We start from the raw sequence: 18,902 nt of genomic DNA on the forward strand, positions 1-18,902 counted from the left end.
CATTTTCCCCGAGCCCAAGCTTTCTCATTTTACTTAGCAGTCTTTTATGTGGGATAGTGTCAAATGCTTTACCGAAGTCGAGATAAATGACATCCAATGATTCTCCTCGGTCCATGTGAGAGCTTACATCCTCATAGAAGCTGATCAGGTTAGTTTGACAGGAGCGATCCTTCATAAATCCATGTTGATATGGAGTTAAACAATTATTAACATTGAGACATTCCATAATAGTATCCCTTAAAAACCCTTCAAACATTTTACCCACAACAGATGTTAAGCTTACCGGCCTATAGTTTCCAGGTTCCCTTTTACACCATTTTTTGAATATTGGTACCACATTTGCTAGCCGCCAATCCAGTGGAACAGACCCAGTTTCTATAGAGTCTTTAAATATAAGGAACAGAGGCCTGTCTATCACACTACTTAACTCCCTTAATACCCGAGGGTGAATGCCATCAGGGCCTGGTGATTTGTCAATTTTAATGTTACTAAGTCGGTTCTGCACTTCTTCCTGGGTTAGGCAGGTCATACTTAATGAAGCGTTTACATGATCACTCTGCATTTCCCGTGGCATATGCTTTTCCTGTGTGAACACAGTTGAGAAAAAAGAAGGGAATTTTGTTTACTTACCGTAAATTCCTTTTCTTCTAGCTCCAATTGGGAGACCCAGACAATTGGGTGTATAGCTATTGCCTCTGGAGGCCACACAAAGTATTACACTTAAAAGTGTAAGGCCCCTCCCCTTCTGGCTATACACCCCCAGTGGGATCACTGGCTCACCAGTTTTAGTGCCAAAGCAAGAAGGAGGAAAGCCAATAACTGGTTTAAAGACCAATTCAATCCGAGGAAACATCGGAGAACTGAACCATACCACATGAACAACATGTGTACCCGAAAAAACAGAAAAACCCCGAGAAAACAGGGCGGGTGCTGGGTCTCCCAATTGGAGCTAGAAGAAAAGGAATTTACGGTAAGTAAACAAAATTCCCTTCTTCTTTGTCGCTCCATTGGGAGACCCAGACAATTGGGATGTCCAAAAGCAATCCCTGGGTGGGTAAAAGAATACCTCATGATAGGGCCGTCAAACGGCCCTCTCCTACAGGTGGCCAACCGCCGCCTGAATGACTTATCTACCTAGGCTGGCGTCTGCCGAAGCGTAGGTATGCATCTGATAATGCTTGGTAAAAGTAAGTAGACTCGACCAGGTGGGTGCCTGACACACCTGCTGAGCCGTAGCCTGGTGCCGTAATGCCCAGGATGCACCCACGGCTCTGGTAGAATGGGCCTTCGGCCTTGAGAGAACCAGAAGCCCAGTAGAACTGTAGGTTTCAAGAATTGGTGCCTCGAGCCCCCGAGCAAGGGTGGATCTGGAAGCTTGCGACTGTTTACGCCGACCAGCGACAAGGACAAAGAGTGCATCCGGGTGGCGCAGGAGCGCCATGCGGGAAGTAGAACCTGAGTGCTCTCACCAGAACCAACAGATGCAAATCTTTCTGAAATTGATGGACTGGACGAGGACACAAAGAAGGTGAGGTGATATCCTGATTGATATGAAAATGGGATACCAGCTTAGGGAGAAATTCCGGAACCGGACGCAGAACTACCCTGTCCTGGTGAAGGACCAGGAAGGGAGTTTGTATGAGAGCGTTGCTAGCTCGGAAACTCTCCTAAGAGACGAGACCGTTACTAGAAGGCCACTTCCCGTGAAAAACGGGAAGGGAGACATCCTTCAAAGGCTCGAAAAGGCGGCATCTGGAGAGCAATTAGAACCTTGTTCAGATCTCAGGGCTCTAACGGCCGCTTGTACGGAGTGCTGAGAAGACAAACTCCCCGTAGGAACGTACGTACTTGAGGAAGTCGTCGTTTCTGAAAAAATACAGATAGCGCTGAGACTTGTCCCTAAAGGGAACTGAGCGACAACCCATTTTCCTACCTAGATTGCAGGAAGGAAGGAAACATAGACGATGCAACCGGCCAGGGAGAAACACCCTGCGCCGAGCACCGAGATAAGAACATCTTCCACGTCCTGTGGTCAATCTTGGCGGACGTTGGTATGCTAGCCTGTCTCATGGTGGCAACCACGTCCTGAGGTAATCCTGACGACACTAGGTTCCAGGACTCAATGCCACACCATCCGGTTGAGGGCCGTAGAATCCAAATGGAAGAATGGCCCTTGAGACAGCCAGTCTGATTGGTCTGGTAGTGCCCCCGGTTAGCCTACCGTGAGGCACCACAAAACCGAGTACCACACATCCTCGGCCAATTTGTAGCGACGAGGATGGTGCGGCCGCAGTCGGTCTTGATCTAGCGCAGTACTCTGGGCAACAATGCCAGAGGTGGCACCTAAGGTAGCTGGAACTGCGACCAATGCTGAACTAAGGCGTTTGCCGCCAGAGCTCGATGATTGTGAAACCGTGCCATGAAGCTGGCACATTGTTGTTGTGCCGTGACGCCATTAGATCGACGTCCGGCCTCTGTCAGCGGCGCCAGATCTCCTGAAACCCGTCCGGGTGAGGAGATCATAATCTTTCGGCCACACCTCAGCGACTTAGGAAGTCAGCTTCCTAGTTTCCACACTTGGGATGAATTGTGGATATGGTGGATGCCGTGTCTTCCACCTACATCAGAACCTGCCGGACTTCCTGGAAGGCTTGCCGGTTGCGCGTTCTTCCTTGGTGGTTGATGTATGCCACCGCTGTGGAGCTGTCCGACTGAAGTCGGATATGCTTGCTTTTCAGCCGCTGTTGGAAGGATTGTAGGGCAAGATACACTGCTCTGTGTTCAAGAACATTGATCTGAAGAGTGGACTCTTGCTGAGTCCACGTACCCTGAGCGCTGTAGTGGAGAAAAACTGCTCCCCACCCTGATAGACTCGCGTCTGTCGTAACTATCGCCCAGACGGGGATAGGAAGGACCTTCTTTTTGACCAAGAGGTGAGAAGAAGCCACCACCGTAGAGATTCCTTGGCCGCCTGAGAAGAACGACGACTCTGTTGAGGGACGTCGACTCCTCGTCCCATTGGCGGAGAATGTCCCATTGTAGTGGACGCAGTAAAACTGCGCGAAAGGAACTGCCTCCATTGCTACCATCTTACGTAGGAAGTGCATGAGGCGTGTCAATGTGTGCGACTGGTTCTTAAAGAAGAGCTTGCAGCCCGTAGTGAATGCTGTTTGTCTAGCGGCAGCTTCACTATCGCTGAGAGAGTAAGAAACTCTATGCCTAGATATGTTATCGATAGGGTCGGGGTCGGATCTGACTTTAAAAAGTTGATGATCCACCCAAAACTCTAGAGAGTCTCCAGCGCAACGTTCGGGCAGTGTTGGCATGTTTCCTAAGAGAGTGCCTTGACAAGTAGATCGTCTAAATACGGGACCACAGAGTGACCCTGAGAGTGCAGGACTGTGACTACTGCTGCCCTGACCTTGGCGAAGACCAGTTGGACTGTCGCTAGCCGGAAGGTAGAGCTACGAACAGAGGGTGTTCGTCTCCTATAACGAAGCGTAGAAACGCTAGTGCTCTGGATCAATCGGCACGTGTGGATAAGCATCCTTGATGCCTAATGATGCTAGGAAATATCCTTGGGACCTTGAGGCGATGACATGGCGGAGGGATTCCATCCGGAACCGCCTGGTGTCCACGAGCTTGCTGAGCATTTTTAGATCCAGAACGGGACGGAACGGCCCGTTGTTATAGGTACCGCAAAGAATTTGGGGTAAAAACCGTGACCTTGTTCCTGAAGAGGAACGGGGGTCATCACTCTTTCTGCCTATAGAGTGCACCCTGTTTGCAGAAGAGCAGCGGCCCGGCCGGGAGGTGGAGAAATTCTGAAGAATCGAGTTGGAGGACGAGAAGTGAGCTCTATCCTGTACCCGTGAGACAGAATGTCTCACACTCAATGGTCATTGACCTATGGCAGCTAAATATCGCCAAGGCGGGAGAGCCTGCTACGGACCGAGGCCGCAAGTCATGAGGAAGCCGCCTTGGAAGCGGGTTTTCCGACTGTCGCTTTTTTGGGCGAGACTGAGCCCGCTAAGAATCTTAGCTCCTCTGATCCTTTTGAGTCCACCTTGGACGAGGAAAAATGGGACCTGCCCGAGCCTCGAAAAGGCCGAAAACCCCGACTGCCTCTTGCTCTGTTGGGGTTTGTTGTGTCCGGGCTGAGGAAAGGATGAATCCTTACCCCTGGACTGTTTGATGGTTACATCCAACGCTCACCAAACAGTCGGTCAGCAGAAAAAGGCAACTGGTTAGGCAACCTTTTTTGGAAGCAGAATCTGCCTTCCATTCACTTAACGAGCAGACCAGGCTCTGCTTAAAAACACGGAGTAGCGGAGGCTACCGCCGCACGGTTCGCAGAGTCCAGGACAACCTGAATCGCGTAAGAAACAAATGCAGACATTTGAGAGGTTAAGGATGCCACCTGCGGCACAGATGTACGTGTAACCGTGTCAATCTGTGTAAGACAAGCTGAAATAGCTTGGAGTGCCCCAAGGGAGAGAATGCCGGAGCCAACGGTGCGCCGACAGCCTCATAGATGGCTTTCGACCAGAGATCCATCTGTCTGTCAGTGGCATCTTTGAGTTTGCAGTTCCATCTCCCACTGCAACTATGGATCTAGCTACAAGCCTGGAGATTGGAGGATGCCGCTCTGGACATTGGGTCCAGTCCTTGACCAAGTCAGGGGACAGGGATAGCGTGTATCCTAAGCCGTTTGGAGAAGCGCATATCTGGATAAGCGTGGTGTTCCTGGACTGCCTCTCTGAAGGCAGAGTGGTCCAGAAAAATACGTGAAGCTGACTCCTCCACTGGAGGAGTTGTGAGAAATAACCCACATTCTATAGATGGACGCTATAAGATTATTTACTATGGCGTCACAATCAGGTGTATCCAGATTGAGAGCGGTCTCAGGATCAGAATCCTGAGCCGCTACTTCCGCCTCATTACATAGCGAGTCCTTCTGTTAGGACCCTGATGAAACCGAGGCCGCTCATAGCGAGCCCACTTAGGCTGTCTGGGACTGACGTCCGTGCAGAGCCGTGACTCTGGGATGCGTGTGACATTCCCGGAGCTGTTAGTTATTCACACTGAGGGGGGCCATGGATCAATGATTCAACAGTGCCCATATTGTGAGAGACATGTCCGGACTGCTAGGCTTCTAGTATCATAGCCATAGTCTCAGAAAAACTGTCAGTAAATACTGCAGACACCGTCCTCATCCCCTGGCCATTAGTGCATACAATGGGAGTCTATGTACCTGCCGGCCGTATAGCCGTACATGCTGTACCAGCTGTATAGAAAAACATGTGGTTCTGCACCTTTGTTTTACACAGAGAATATGCTGATAACTCCTCCGCATAATCCAGGAGGGTATATACAACGTGCGACCAAACAGTGCAATGTATATAGTACAAGCATATCTATAAGTGCACTTCTGCACTAGTGGGGTTAGCACCACAGGTGCTGCTTAACGCCTGTTACAGCGATTGTGTGACTATCAGAATGCCAGGGTCTTCCACACTTGTCTCTGTATCGTACAGAAACTGACACTAATGGCTGCCGGTGTCCTTGTAGAGAAGGAAGCCGTGGGCGTGCCTGAGAAAGTGCGGGAATTGCACACAGTGAGAGGGGTGGAGTATGCAAAACATACTCCAGCTCTCAGCTCTGCTCTTGCAGCGTCACGCCCCTACCCTGACTGTCAGGGCTGTGGGCGGTAACGAAGGGAGACTAGGCCCAGAAGCCGGGGACTCGAGTTAACAGCGCGGCCGCCGTAAAAGCGCGGGCCGCGCTGAAGTCCCCGGCGCACCACAAGTGCCAGCCGCGCCGCAGTCCCAGCGGCCGGCGCGACCGCCCTAGAAGTGGCCAGCGTCCCGCCCCTCTCCTGACTGGCAGGTCTGGGGGCGGGAACGAAGTAAAGCAGGCCGCAAAAGCCGGGGACTCGAGTTATCAGCGCGGCCGCCGTAAAAGCGCGGGCCGCGCTGAAGTCCCCGGCGCACTACAAGTGCCAGCCGCGCCGCTGTTCCAGCGGCCGGCGCGCCCGAGTCTTAGACGTGGGCAGCGTCCCGCCCCTCTCCTGACTGGCAGGTCTGGGGGCGGGAACGAACGGAAGCAGGCCGCAAAAGCCGGGGACTGTAGTTATCAGCGCGGCCGCCGTAAAAGCGCAGGCCGCGCTGAAGTCCCCGGCGCACTACAAGTGCCAGCCGTGCCGCAGTCCCAGCGGCCGGCGCGGCCGAGTCCCATAAGTGTGCCTGCTTCAGCTAAGCTGAATGAGGCTATGGCACAGGCGCCGCAGCGCTGATGTCCCCCGGCGCACTACAACACCCAGCATGCTGCGGTGTGAGCGCCAAATGCACGGGGACACAGAGTACCTTGAGGAAGCAGGGCCATGTCCCTGATGTACTCCGCTCCATCCAGCATCTTCTCCAGGGGCTGTAGATGGAGCACGGTCTCTGTGCCTGGAGACCGGTAAATCCCACTTCACCCAGAGCCCTGTAAAAAGGGATGGGGAAGGAATCAGCATGTGGGCTCCTGCCGCCGTACCCGCAATGGGTACCTCAACCTTACAAACACCTCCGACATACAGTGGGGTGAGAAGGGAGCATGCTGGGGACACTATATGTGTCCTCTTTTCTTCCATCCGACATAGTCAGCAGCTGCTGCTGACTAAAAAGTGGAGCTATGCGTGGATGTGTTGCCTCCTTCGCACAAAGCACAAAACTGGTGAGCCAGTGATCCCACTGGGGGTGTATAGCCAGAAGGGGAGGGGCCTTACACTTTTAAGTGTAATACTTTGTGTGGCCTCCAGAGGCAATAGCTATACACCCAATTGTCTGGGTCTCCCAATGGAGCGACAAAGAAAGTATTTAAAACATTTGCTTTTCCCACATCGCTTTCTATGATTTTACCCTCATTATTCTTTAAAGGGCCAACACCATCAATTTTAATCTTTTTTCTGTTTATATAATTAAAGAATAGTTTGGGCTTTGTTTTGCTTTCCTTAGCAATGAGTCTCTCAGTTTCTACTTTTGCTAAATGTATTTGTTTTTTTACACATTTTATTTTTTTCTCTATATATTTTTAATGCTTCTTCGCTGCCTTCTTGTTTTAGCTTTTTAAATGCCTTTTTCTTATAATTCATTGCCCCTTTTACATCCTTATTTAGTCACATTGGTTTTCTCCTGTTCCTAGCCCTTTTATTTCCGTATGGTATGGCTCGCTCGCAGTGGGTGTTTAATACCGATTTAAAAATGTCCCACTTATTTTCTGTGCTCCCATTTTTGAGGACATTGTCCCAATCAATTTGGCAAAGGTCTTCTCTAAGCTGATCAAACTTTGCTTTCCTGAAATTCAGCGTTTTTGTAACCCCCCTCCAAGGCACCTTACTGAAGGACAAGTGGAATTGTATTATATTGTGGTCACTATTCCCTAGGTGCCCATCCACTCGTACGTCTGTTATTCTATCTGGCCTGTTGCTTAATATTAAGTCCAGAAGGGCTGCCCCTCTAGTTGGGCCCGGCACAAGTTGGGACAGATAATTATCCTTAGTTACTGACAGAAGCCGGTTTCCTTTCTGAGATACGCAGGTTTCAGTTTCCCAGTCTATATCGGGGTAGTTGAAGTCCCCCATAATAATCACCTCATTGTGATTTGCTGCTTTGTCTATTTGTTTCAATAATACATTTTCAGTAGTTTCTGTTATATTTGGTGGCTTATAACAAACCCCTATGAGGATTTTATTAGTTTTCCCTCCTTGTATCTCCACCCATAGAGACTCCACCTCTTCGTTTCCCTCTTGAATATCTTCTCTTAGTCTGGGCTTTAAACTGGACTTTATATATAGACAGACTCCACCCCCTTTCCTTTTTTTTACAATCCCTCCTAAACAATTCATATCCTTGCAGGTTAGCCGCCCAGTCATAACTATCATCTAACCATGTCTCAGTTATTCCTACTATGTCGTATTTTTCCTCATACATTACCAGCTCCAGTTCCTCCATCTTATTGGTCAGGCTTCTTGCATTGGTCAGCATGCAGGAAAGATGTTTTGCTCCCCTTTTCTTAGCTTCCTTCTTAGTACCCTGTCTTGGGTCCTCTTTACGGCATCTAGTATCCTTGATTAGTTTGTCCTTCTGTTGCATGTTCTTGTCTGCTGTTTTTTCTCCCATCCCCTCTTCTTCTAGTTTAAAGCCCTCCTGATGAGTGTGGCAAGCCTTCTGGAGAACGTGTGTTTCCCAGGTTTTGTGAGGTGTATCCCATCTCTTGCGAGAAGTCCATCGTAGAGGTAATTCACTCCATGGTCCAAGAATCCAAATCCTTGCTGCCTGCACCACCGTCGTAGCCAGTTGTTCAAATCTAATATCCTATTCCATCTTCTGACACCATGGCCATCGACTGGGAGGATTGATGAGAAAACAACCTGCACGTTCCGTTCCTTTATTTTCTTCCCCAGAATTTCAAAGTCTTCGCAAATAGTTGGTAGATCATTTCTTGCCGTGTCGTTTGTTCCTACATGTATCAATAGGAACGGGTATTCGTCCTTGGATCCGAGGATAGTTGGTATCCTGTTGGCCACATCCTTGATTTCTGCTCCCGGGAGGCAGTATACTTCTCGTGCGGTTATGTCCGGCCTGCAGATAGTTGCCTCCGTGCCTCTTAGTAGTGAGTCGCCCATAACTACCACTCTTCTTTTCTTTCTGGACGCACTGCTTGTTGCTCCTGAGTGCTTTTGTGTGTCTTTTGTTTCTGCTTTTGTTGACAAAGTAACTTCTTTTGATGATACTGTGTCTTCTCCTGTAGATATGGTATCATCCTGAGCTGTGCCATTTTCGTTCTCCAGCATAAGGGCTTCATATTGGTTGCTAAGCTGTGTGGGTGGTGACGACCACTTGATACGCTGGCTTCTTTTGGTCACATGTGTCCACCTTTCAGCCTCTGTATGTGTTCTGAAGCTTTTCTCACTTTCCATATCCTGAATGGTTGCTTCTGCCTCGTCCAAGAAGTTCTCATGTTCTTTAATTAGCTTCAAAGTTGCTATTCTTTCTTCCAGTCCCTGCACCTTTTCCTCTAAAAGGGCAACAAGTTTGCACTTTTGACAGGTGAAGTTGGATTTATTGTGCGGCAGATCCGTAAACATATAGCATGTGTTGCAGGGGACCATGTGGATTTTCTTCTCTTCCATATTGCTGATGTAGCGTATGACAGGCGCGCAGTTTTGCGATGTCCTCAAACAGCGAGACCCGGCAAGTCCCAGCAATCGATCAGCTTACGGCGACTCTTCTCCTCTTCCCAGAATTCACTGGAAATATGCAAATGAGCTTCTTGCTTCTCCAATCCCTCCAATCTTCAGCCCCCGGGCACTTTCCGTTTTTGTTTTTTTGCTCTCCTTCTTCCGAGAGCTGTAACTTTTTTATTTTTCCATCAATCTTGCCATATGAGGGCTTGTTTTTTGCGGGACAAGTTGTACTTTTAAATGAAACCATACGTTTTACCATATGGTGTACTGGAAAACAGCAAAAATATTCCAAGTGTGGAAAAACTGCAAAAAAAGTGTGATGGCACAATAGTTTTTGGGATGTTTTATTCACTGTGTTCACTATATGGTATAACTGATGTGTGGGTGTAATGCCTGAGGTCGGTGCGAATTTGTAGACACCAAACATGTATAGGTTTACTTGTATCTAAGGGGTTAAAAAAAATTCACAAGCTTGTCCAATAAAAGTGGCGTATGTTTTGCGCCATTTTCCAAAACCCGTAGCGTTCTCATTTTTTTGGGATCTATGGCTCAGTGACTGCTTATTTTTTGCGTCTCGAGCTGACGTTTCTAATGGTACCATTTTTGCGCTAATGCTACGTTTTGATCGCCTGTTATTGCATTTTGCGTAAAACTTGCGACCAAAAAACGTAATTTTGGCGTTTGGAATTTTTTTGCCACTACGCTGTTTACCAATCAGATTAACTGATTTTATATTTTGATAGATCGGGCATTTCTGAACGCGGCGATACCAAATATGTGTATATTTATTTTTTGTTTAACCCTTTAATTTTCAATGGGGTGAAAGGGGGGTGATTTGAACTTTTAGGTTTTTTTAATTTTTTAAAACTTTAAAACTTTTTTTTTATTTTACTAGTCCCCCTAGGGGGCTATAGCGATCAGCAATCCGATCGCTCTGCACTATCTGCTGATCACAGCTATACAGCTGTAATCAGCAGATACAGTCACTTCCTGATTCATTCGGCTCCGGGCCGAGTGAAAACGAAAGTGACTCATCATAGCTGCAGGCGTCATCACATGACCCTGTGCTACCATGGCAACCACCGAAAGTCACGTGATCACTCACAGTCCAACATATTCATGAGCTCTGTATAACTGCTAAGATCTGCAGCAGAGAAGACATTGATTTTATCAAAATGACAGCAAACAACTCAGTGAGTGACACATTGCTGGAATCAGGGTCTCTGTCTCTATATTATGCTGCTCTCAGATAAGGGAGCACAAACCTGGTGATAGATTCTCTTTAACAGGAAATGTAAGTGTGGTGGAGCAGCCTGGTCAGAGCCCAGACCTTAATCAAAGTGAGAATCTGTGGTCAACCTTGAACATTGCCTGAGCAGAAGAAAGCAACTGTTTTTCCAGGATAACCTTGTATGCGGCTTGATTCATACATCCTTTGCAAAGTTTAATCTGCCCAATTCCAGCCTTGCTGAAGCATCCCCAGATCATCACCGATCCTCCACCAAATTTCACAGTGGGTGCAAGACACTGTGGCTTGTACGCCTCTCCAGGTCTCCGTCTAATCATTAGACGACCAAGTGTTGGGCAAAGCTGAAAATTAGACTAATCAGAGAAGATTTCCTTACTCTAGAAATTGGGCAGATTAAACTTTGCGAAGGACGTATGATTCAAGTCGCATACAAAGTTATCCTGGAAAAACAGTTGCTTCCTTCTGCTCAGGCAATGTTCCCCAACTCTGAGGACTGTTTTTTCAGCAGGACAATGTGCCATGCCACACAGCTAGGTCAATCAATGTGTGAATGAAAGACCACCACATCAAAACCCTGTCATGGCCAGCCCAATCTCCAGACCTGAACCCCATTGAAAACCTCTGGAATGTAAATCAAGAGGAAGATGGATAGTCACAAGCCATCAAACAAAGAAGAACTGCTTACATTCTTGCCTCAGGAGTGGCATAAGGTCACCCAAAAGCAGTGTGAGAGACTGGTGGAAAGCATGCCAAGAAGCATGAAAGCTGTGATTAACAATCATGATTATTCCACAACATATTGATTTCTAAACTCTACCTGAGTTAAAACATTAGTACTGTTGTTTCTAAATGATTATGAACTTGTTTTCTTTGCATTATTGGAGGTGTGAAAGCACTGTGCATTTTTTGTTATTTTGACCATTTCTCATTTTCAGAAAAGAATACAAAATTTATTGCTTGGAAATTCGGAGACGTTGTCAGTAGTTTATAGAATAAAAGAATAATTTACATTTTACTCAAAAATATAAAAGAGAAAAATCAGAAAAACTGAAGATTTTGCAGTGGTCTCTTAATTTCTGCCAGAGCTGTATACACACATATACACACACTAAGCTGCTTTGTCCAATTATGCTATTTAATCGGGGTTTTTTTTTTTAATGACATGTCAGTACATATCTGATTTCACATGATTGGTCCTTTAATGTTTTTAAGTGCGTTAGACAGGGTAGGATATCTCTACGACGATTAAGGGAACATATAGCAGCAGAGGGGCTATATGGAACCATGCATGTAACCTTTTAATGAAATGCACAAATAAAGAAAAACAGTTTTTAGCTTTCTCTGAGGAGTGCCAGCTCTTCTACATTTTCTATTCATGTGTGCAACTGTTGGCCAGCAGTGGAGCAGCACACTCCTTACCTCCAGTGAAGAGGTTCCTAAAATTAGCGGTGAGTCTAGACTTCAAAGTCTTTTTTATTGTGGACTATAATTAATTTGATACTTTGATAGATACGACATTGTAACTGTGATCTTCTTACAGCTTGCTCTATTTATTGTAATAATAATAAAAAAGTATTACAGTACATATTGTAAATCATGGTCTCCCTCCTATGACGATCACCCCAGGAGTACCCAGATGACAGCTATGGAAGCCTTCAGATGCAGGCTGGTGATCATACCATTTCAGTACTTCTGGTCAGTACTTGACAGCGGTATTTAAATGGTTAAAAAGCAGCAATCTGAGTAAGCTCCGGTCCCCGCTGTTACAAGCGGATGCCAGCTGTGCAGCACAGCTCCTGAGCCCGCTCTATACATGCGGATCCTGGCATGAATGAACAGTTATGTCCATTTGCATCAAAGGAGTTCAATATTGTTCAACTGATTTTTTATTTTTTCTTAAACTAGGCAAAAAATGTACAAATTGCTAGAAGCGCCATCATCTGCAGATTTTATTAATTAGTGTAAATACCTCTGCAATAACAGCAGCAAGGATAGCAGCGGGACAGTCTTGCTCTTCCAATATATCGCCCGATCCTTTGCTTTTTTTCTCTTCCTGCAAAGATATCAAATAGGAATAAATATTATCAATTATAAAACCAGTGAAAATAAACATATTTTTTACAATTGCCTCTCTTCATTCATTAATTATACATTTTAATCCTAATTGACAAGGAAGTAATGGGAAGATGCATGAACCAGGTAGGAGAAACAGCAAATCTAAAGCCGATCATACACGTTGGATTATTCAGAAGATGACTGTCACCAATAACTTACTTAAAGGGGTTAGCCACTACTTTTACATTGATGGCCTATCCTAAGGGGCACTTTGCACACTACGACATCGTAAGCCGATGCTGCGATGCCGAGCGCGATAGTCCCCGCCCCCGTCGCAGCTGCGATATCTAGTGATAGCTGCCGTAGCGAACATTATTGCTGCGGTAGCTTCACATGCACTTACCTGCCCTGCGACGTCGCTCTGACCGGCGAACTGCCTCCTTATTAAAGGGGCGGGTCGTGCGGCATCATAGCGACGTCACACGGCAGGCGGCCAATAGAAGCGGAGGGGCGGAGATGAGCGGGACATAAACATCCCGCCCACCTCCTTCTTTCCACTTAGCTGGCGTGAGCGGCAGGACGCAGGTAGGAGATGTTCCTCGCTCCTGCAGCTTCACACACAGCGATGTGTGCTGCCGCTGGAACGAGGAACAACATCGTAACATCGGTCATTTCCAAATTATGGAAATAACCAACCATACACCGATGATACGATTACGACGCTTTTGCGCTCGTTAATCGTATCAAAAAGGCTTTACACACTACGATATCGCCTGCGACCCTGGATGTGCGTCACTTTAAATTTGACCCCACCGACATCGCACCTGCGATGTCGTAGTGTGCAAAGTGCCCCTTAGGATGGGTCATCAATGTCTGATCGGCTGGGGGCCGACACACCGTACCTCGCCGAATAGCTGTTCTCAGTCCTGACAGCGAAGGCAGGAAATGCTCAGTTCCGGAGCTGCTCTTTCTTCTGAGGCCGGGTAATGCACATCCGCCTCTATTCAGATCAACAGGTGGCGAATGTGCGGTACCCAGCTGCAGCCCCTATCAGAAGACAGAGCAGCTGCGGAACTGAGCATTTCTGGTTGCCTGCTGCCAGGACCGAATACAGCAGATTGACAAAGGTGCTGGGTGCCGGACCCCGGCCGATCGGACATTGGTTACCTATCCTAAGGATAGACCATCAATGTAAAAGTAGTGGATAACCCCTTTAATAACATAAATGCATGTTAAAGGGTTATCCCAGAATGTATTTTTTTTCTCCAAAATATCTCAACCTTCCTGTAGTCTAAAAACCCCTCTAAAGTACCCCAGCCATGTCTCCAGTTCCTCATATCTCTTTCAGCATGTAACTCTTGTCCATCTCCACCACCCTGTATAAAGCTTTCTCTAGCCCTTCATGGGGGGGATACAGGATACCATGGTTGTACGCTGCTGCCAATAGGAGGCTGACACTAGGCAAGAAAAAAAAGATTCCTCCTCTTCAGTAGGATACAACCACCAACTGGAGCCAAGTTGGTCAATTTTAGCTTAGTGTCCATAGGAGGCAGACACAGCACTGCACTCAGCATCATTTCTACCTTAGAATTGTTTTTTTTAGTAATGCGCTATGGGGTAATGTGCGTTACCCCATAGCGCACCATAGGCTTCTGCAACCAGTGCTTTGCTTCACTTGCTGTCCCTGGCTCTTCTCCTGCATGTGGGTTTGATGAAGGTCAGATAGGCCGAAGCGTCATGTTCTCGCATATTTTACACTTGAGTTGTGTACAGAAGACCTAATTTTCAATCACAATTTGAGTGCTGGATTCTTCTTCCTAAATGTAGTTCACTTCTACACTCCTCCGTTCACTTATCCTCAGCTCGGGAGTCCTTTTAGCCGTTTTTTTTGGTGTATGTCCCTTCCCTCTCATACTGCTACTCATGGCAGAGATGTGTATGTTCAAACCATGACGTCTAGTCCTCAACCACAACTATGGAGTATCTCTACCAGGAATGAGGAGTTGGTAACCCAAAACTCCAACTCAGACTCCTCAATATCACTGATTCAGACTCAGACTCCCTCGTACATAACTCATGTTTGTGATAAATTTACTGTAGTAAAATGGTAACATCATTTAATTATCATCATGATGCAATAATCAAGCTGTTTAGCTAGAACATAAAACATATTTACTGGAATACAAGTTTAGAACACAAAAAACTTTAATAAATTGTAAATCTACAATACACTGTGCCAGTAAATGGGGAAAAACAGTTTTCACAAAAATGTACAGAATAACATTTGTGCAGTTTATGAATTTGTTCTGAGCAATAGTATGGCATCTATCAGATCCTCCTTCAAAGAGGACCTCATATCTGACCTAAAAATGTTAAGGCTAGAGAACAACCTCTCTACACTAACTTGGGTTGGAGGCAAAGCCGTAACCACATGGGCAACATCTCTAAATCTCACGGTATATAGGAATTGCTTCATGCACAGTCAGGTTTGATGAATGGGTAAACTCTTCTACTTCTTTGAAGGCAAGGGAAAGATTTGGCTGAAATATGGTCAATCTGTTTTGCAGCTGTCACTTGACATTGAGTGCTGCTGCTCAGCTTATTTGTAATGAGAATACCCAAGTCCTTCTCCTGTTCTGTAATCCCGAGTTTACTTCCATTTAATGTATACGCAGCTATAGGATTACTCCGTCCTAGGTGCATTACTTTACATTTATTAATAATAAATCTCATTTGCCAAGTATCTGTCCATTCTGACATCTTATCCAGATTGTTTTGTAATATTGTACTATCAAGGTCAGTTTTTAATATCCTACATAGTTTGGTGTTGTCAGCAAAGACTGACACTTTACTATCAATCCCATCCACAAGGTCATTAATAAAGGGATTAAAAAGAATTGGTCCTAGCACAGATCCCTGCGGTACCCAAATGCTGACTATAGCCCAATCAGATAATGTACCATTTATGACTACTCTCTCTTAGTTTCCTATTTTTTAGCCAATTCCTTACCCAATTGCATTTAGTTTTTCCTAGTCCCGTTTTCTGGAGCTTCAGTATAAGCCTATTATGTGGTACAGTATCAAACGCCTTTGCAAAGTCCAAATAAATCAGCTAGCCAGCTTTTTTCATTTTAGGTTGCTTCTCTTACTGCTTTCACAACAACTGACCAGCTTCGCTCCAGTTGGCGATTGTATCCTACTGAGGAGAAAATTACCCTTTTTAGCCTTGTGTCATTCTCCTCGTGGCAGTAGCATACACCCCTGGTTTCCTGTGTGCCACAATGAAGGCTTCAAGAAAGCGATTTTTGACGGTGAGTACCCAAAATCTTCTTTTTTGATCCTCCAATTCTGTTTACGATTCAGTTTCATATATATTTCCTCAATGCGTCCTCTCCTAGCTTCAGATATTGACAACGATGCCCATAGAAACCAATCACAGTGCTGCTTTCATTTTACTAGAGCTGTTTAAAAAAATGAAAGCTGCACTCTGATTGGTTGCTTTGTGCAACAGAGATAGTTACAGGGCCAGTTTTGTTTATTGGTTAGAGGTATCCATTATAATAAAGAAGTAAAAGAAATATTCATGTTTTTAATGAGAAAAAATATTGGTGGTTTAGTGGCATTCCTGCGATTGCTCAGTCACCCAGCCGGCCGGGAGGGGAACACTCAGACAAGAGAACTGACCCTCTTTTGACAGCAGCAGGTGCACAGCGCCCTTGTCCATCCGGTGCAGTGATGACGGTACAATCACATATGCAATGCATATTAAAGAGGAGATACTAGCTATACAAGAATAGCTGGTACCTACTGAGCATGTGCGACACGATGAAAAAAAACTGCAGAATGTATCCATGGGCAATCACAGAGACAAAAGCCGCCGACAAGCAGTTTTTTCAGGGGGTCGATATCTGGAACAGCGAGCACTTGTGGTAATTGATTGCGTGTGACAACTTAATTTATTGTAAGTTTTTTAATTATTATTTAATTTCGAAGGAATCTTGAGAAAAAACAAAATGTGTATTATCAGCTTCACTAAAAATCAGAATATATGTCTTTACAATAGAAACAAATTTTACCTGACAGCTCCAGTGTCCCAGCTCATCTACATCCCGAATGTATGCATGATAATGGCCTCCATAACATCCACCCTTGTGTATGATCACTGAAAATAGTTCATACATTTGCACTGAATCCTCTATTTGATTCTAGAAGAAAGAGGATAGAGGAGTGGATGACAATTCAAGTGGAAAGGATAACATAAGTATCGTATTTCTCAGACTATAAGATGCACCTTTCCCCCCCAAATTTAGGACTTACGTTTTACTGTCCAAAATGTAACTAGTTCACTGTGGGAGGGAAGAAAGCAGGGTCACAGAAAGCAGAACAGGGTCATATGACGGGAGGCATATATACCAGGATGGGCCCATGATGGGGAACATATGTACCAGGATGGGCCCATGATGGGGAATATACAGTTAGGTCCAGAAATATTTGGACAGTGACACAATTTTCGCGAGTTGGGCTCTGCATGCCACCACATTGGATTTGAAATGAAACCTCTACAACAGAATTCAAGTGCAGATTGTAACGTTTAATTTGAAGGTTTGAACAAAAATATCTGATAGAAATTGTAGGAATTGTACACATTTCTTTACAAACACTCCACATTTTAGGAGGTCAAAAGTAATTGGACAAATAAACCAAACCCAAACAAAATATTTTTTTTTTCAATATTTTGTTGCGAATCCTTTGGAGGCAATCACTGCCTTAAGTCTGGAAACCATGGACATCACCAAACGCTGGGTTTCCTCCTTCTTAATGCTTTGCCAGGCCTTTACAGCCGCAGCCTTCAGGTCTTGCTTGTTTGTGGGTCTTTCCGTCTTAAGTCTGGATTTGAGCAAGTGAAATGCATGCTCAATTGGGTTAAGATCTGGTGATTGACTTGGCCATTGCAGAATGTTCCACTTTTTTGCACTCGAACTCCTGGGTAGCTTTGGCTGTATGCTTGGGGTCATTGTCCATCTGTACTATGAAGCGCCGTCCGATCAACTTTGCGGCATTTGGCTGAATCTGGGCTGAAAGTATATCCCGGTACACTTCAGAATTCATCCGGCTACTCTTGTCTGCTGTTATGTCATCAATAAACACAAGTGACCCAGTGCCATTGAAAGCCATGCATGCCCATGCCATCACGTTGCCTCCACCATGTTTTACAGAGGATGTGGTGTGCCTTGGATCATGTTCCGTTCCCTTTCTTCTCCAAACTTTTTTCTTCCCATCATTCTGGTACAGGTTGATCTTGGTCTCATCTGTCCATAGAATACTTTTCCAGAACTGAGCTGGCTTCATGAGGTGTTTTTCAGCAAATTTAACTCTGGCCTGTCTATTTTTGGAATTGATGAATGGTTTGCATCTAGATGTGAACCCTTTGTATTTACTTTCATGGAGTCTTCTCTTTTCTGTTGACTTAGAGACAGATACACCTACTTCACTGAGAGTGTTCTGGACTTCAATTGATGTTGTGAACGGGTTCTTCTTCACCAAAGAAAGTATGCGGCGATCATCCACCACTGTTGTCATCCATGGACGCCCAGGCCTTTTTGAGTTCCCAAGCTCACTAGTCAATTCCTTTTTTCTCAGAATGTACCCGACTGTTGATTTTGCTACTCCAAGCATGTCTGCTAGCTCTCTGATGGATTTTTTCTTTTTTTTTCAGCCTCAGGATGTTCTGCTTCACCTCAATTGAGAGTTCCTTAGACCGCATGTTGTCTGGCCACAGCAACAGCTTCCAAATGCACAACCACACACCTGTAATCAACCCCAGACCTTTTAACTACTTCATTGATTACAGGTTAACGAGGGAGACGCCTTCAGAGTTAATTGCAGCCCTTAGAGTCCTTTGTCCAATTACTTTTGGTCCCTTGAAAAAGAGGAGGCTATGCATTACAGAGCTATGATTCCTAAACCCTTTCTCCGATTTGGATGTGAAAACTCTCATATTGCAGCTGGGAGTGTGCACTTTCAGCCCATATTATATATATATATATATATATATATATATAATTGTATTTCTGAACATGTTTTTGTAAACAGCTAAAATAACAAAACTTGTGTCACTGTCCAAATATTTCTGGACCTAACTGTATATACCAGGATGGGCCCATGATAGGGAACATATGTACCAGGATGGGCCCATGATGGGGAACATATGTACCAGGATGGGCCCATGATGGGGAACATATGTACCAGGATGGGCCCATGATGGGGAACATATGTACCAGGATGGGCCCATGATGGGGGACATATGTACCAGGATGGGCCCATGATGGGGGACATATGTACCAGGATGGGCCCATGATAGGGAACATA

The 18,902-nt window shown here is 45.6% G+C and overlaps 1 protein-coding gene across 1 annotated transcript in view; it reads right to left on the bottom strand.

The window, feature by feature from the left end:
• The window catches only part of USP40 (ubiquitin specific peptidase 40), a 145,137-nt gene that overhangs the window by 99,117 nt on the left and 27,118 nt on the right, over window positions 1–18,902 (bottom strand). The window contains exons 8-9 of the mRNA XM_075317462.1: window positions 16,610–16,738; window positions 12,448–12,531 (exon numbers count right to left, since the gene is read on the bottom strand). Coding sequence (XP_075173577.1) covers window positions 12,448–12,531; window positions 16,610–16,738 — 213 coding nt within the window. The remainder of the gene's footprint in view (window positions 1–12,447; window positions 12,532–16,609; window positions 16,739–18,902) is intronic.

This window comes from Anomaloglossus baeobatrachus, chromosome 7, assembly GCF_048569485.1.
Source record: "Anomaloglossus baeobatrachus isolate aAnoBae1 chromosome 7, aAnoBae1.hap1, whole genome shotgun sequence".
NCBI classification, from domain to species: Eukaryota; Metazoa; Chordata; class Amphibia; order Anura; family Aromobatidae; genus Anomaloglossus; species Anomaloglossus baeobatrachus.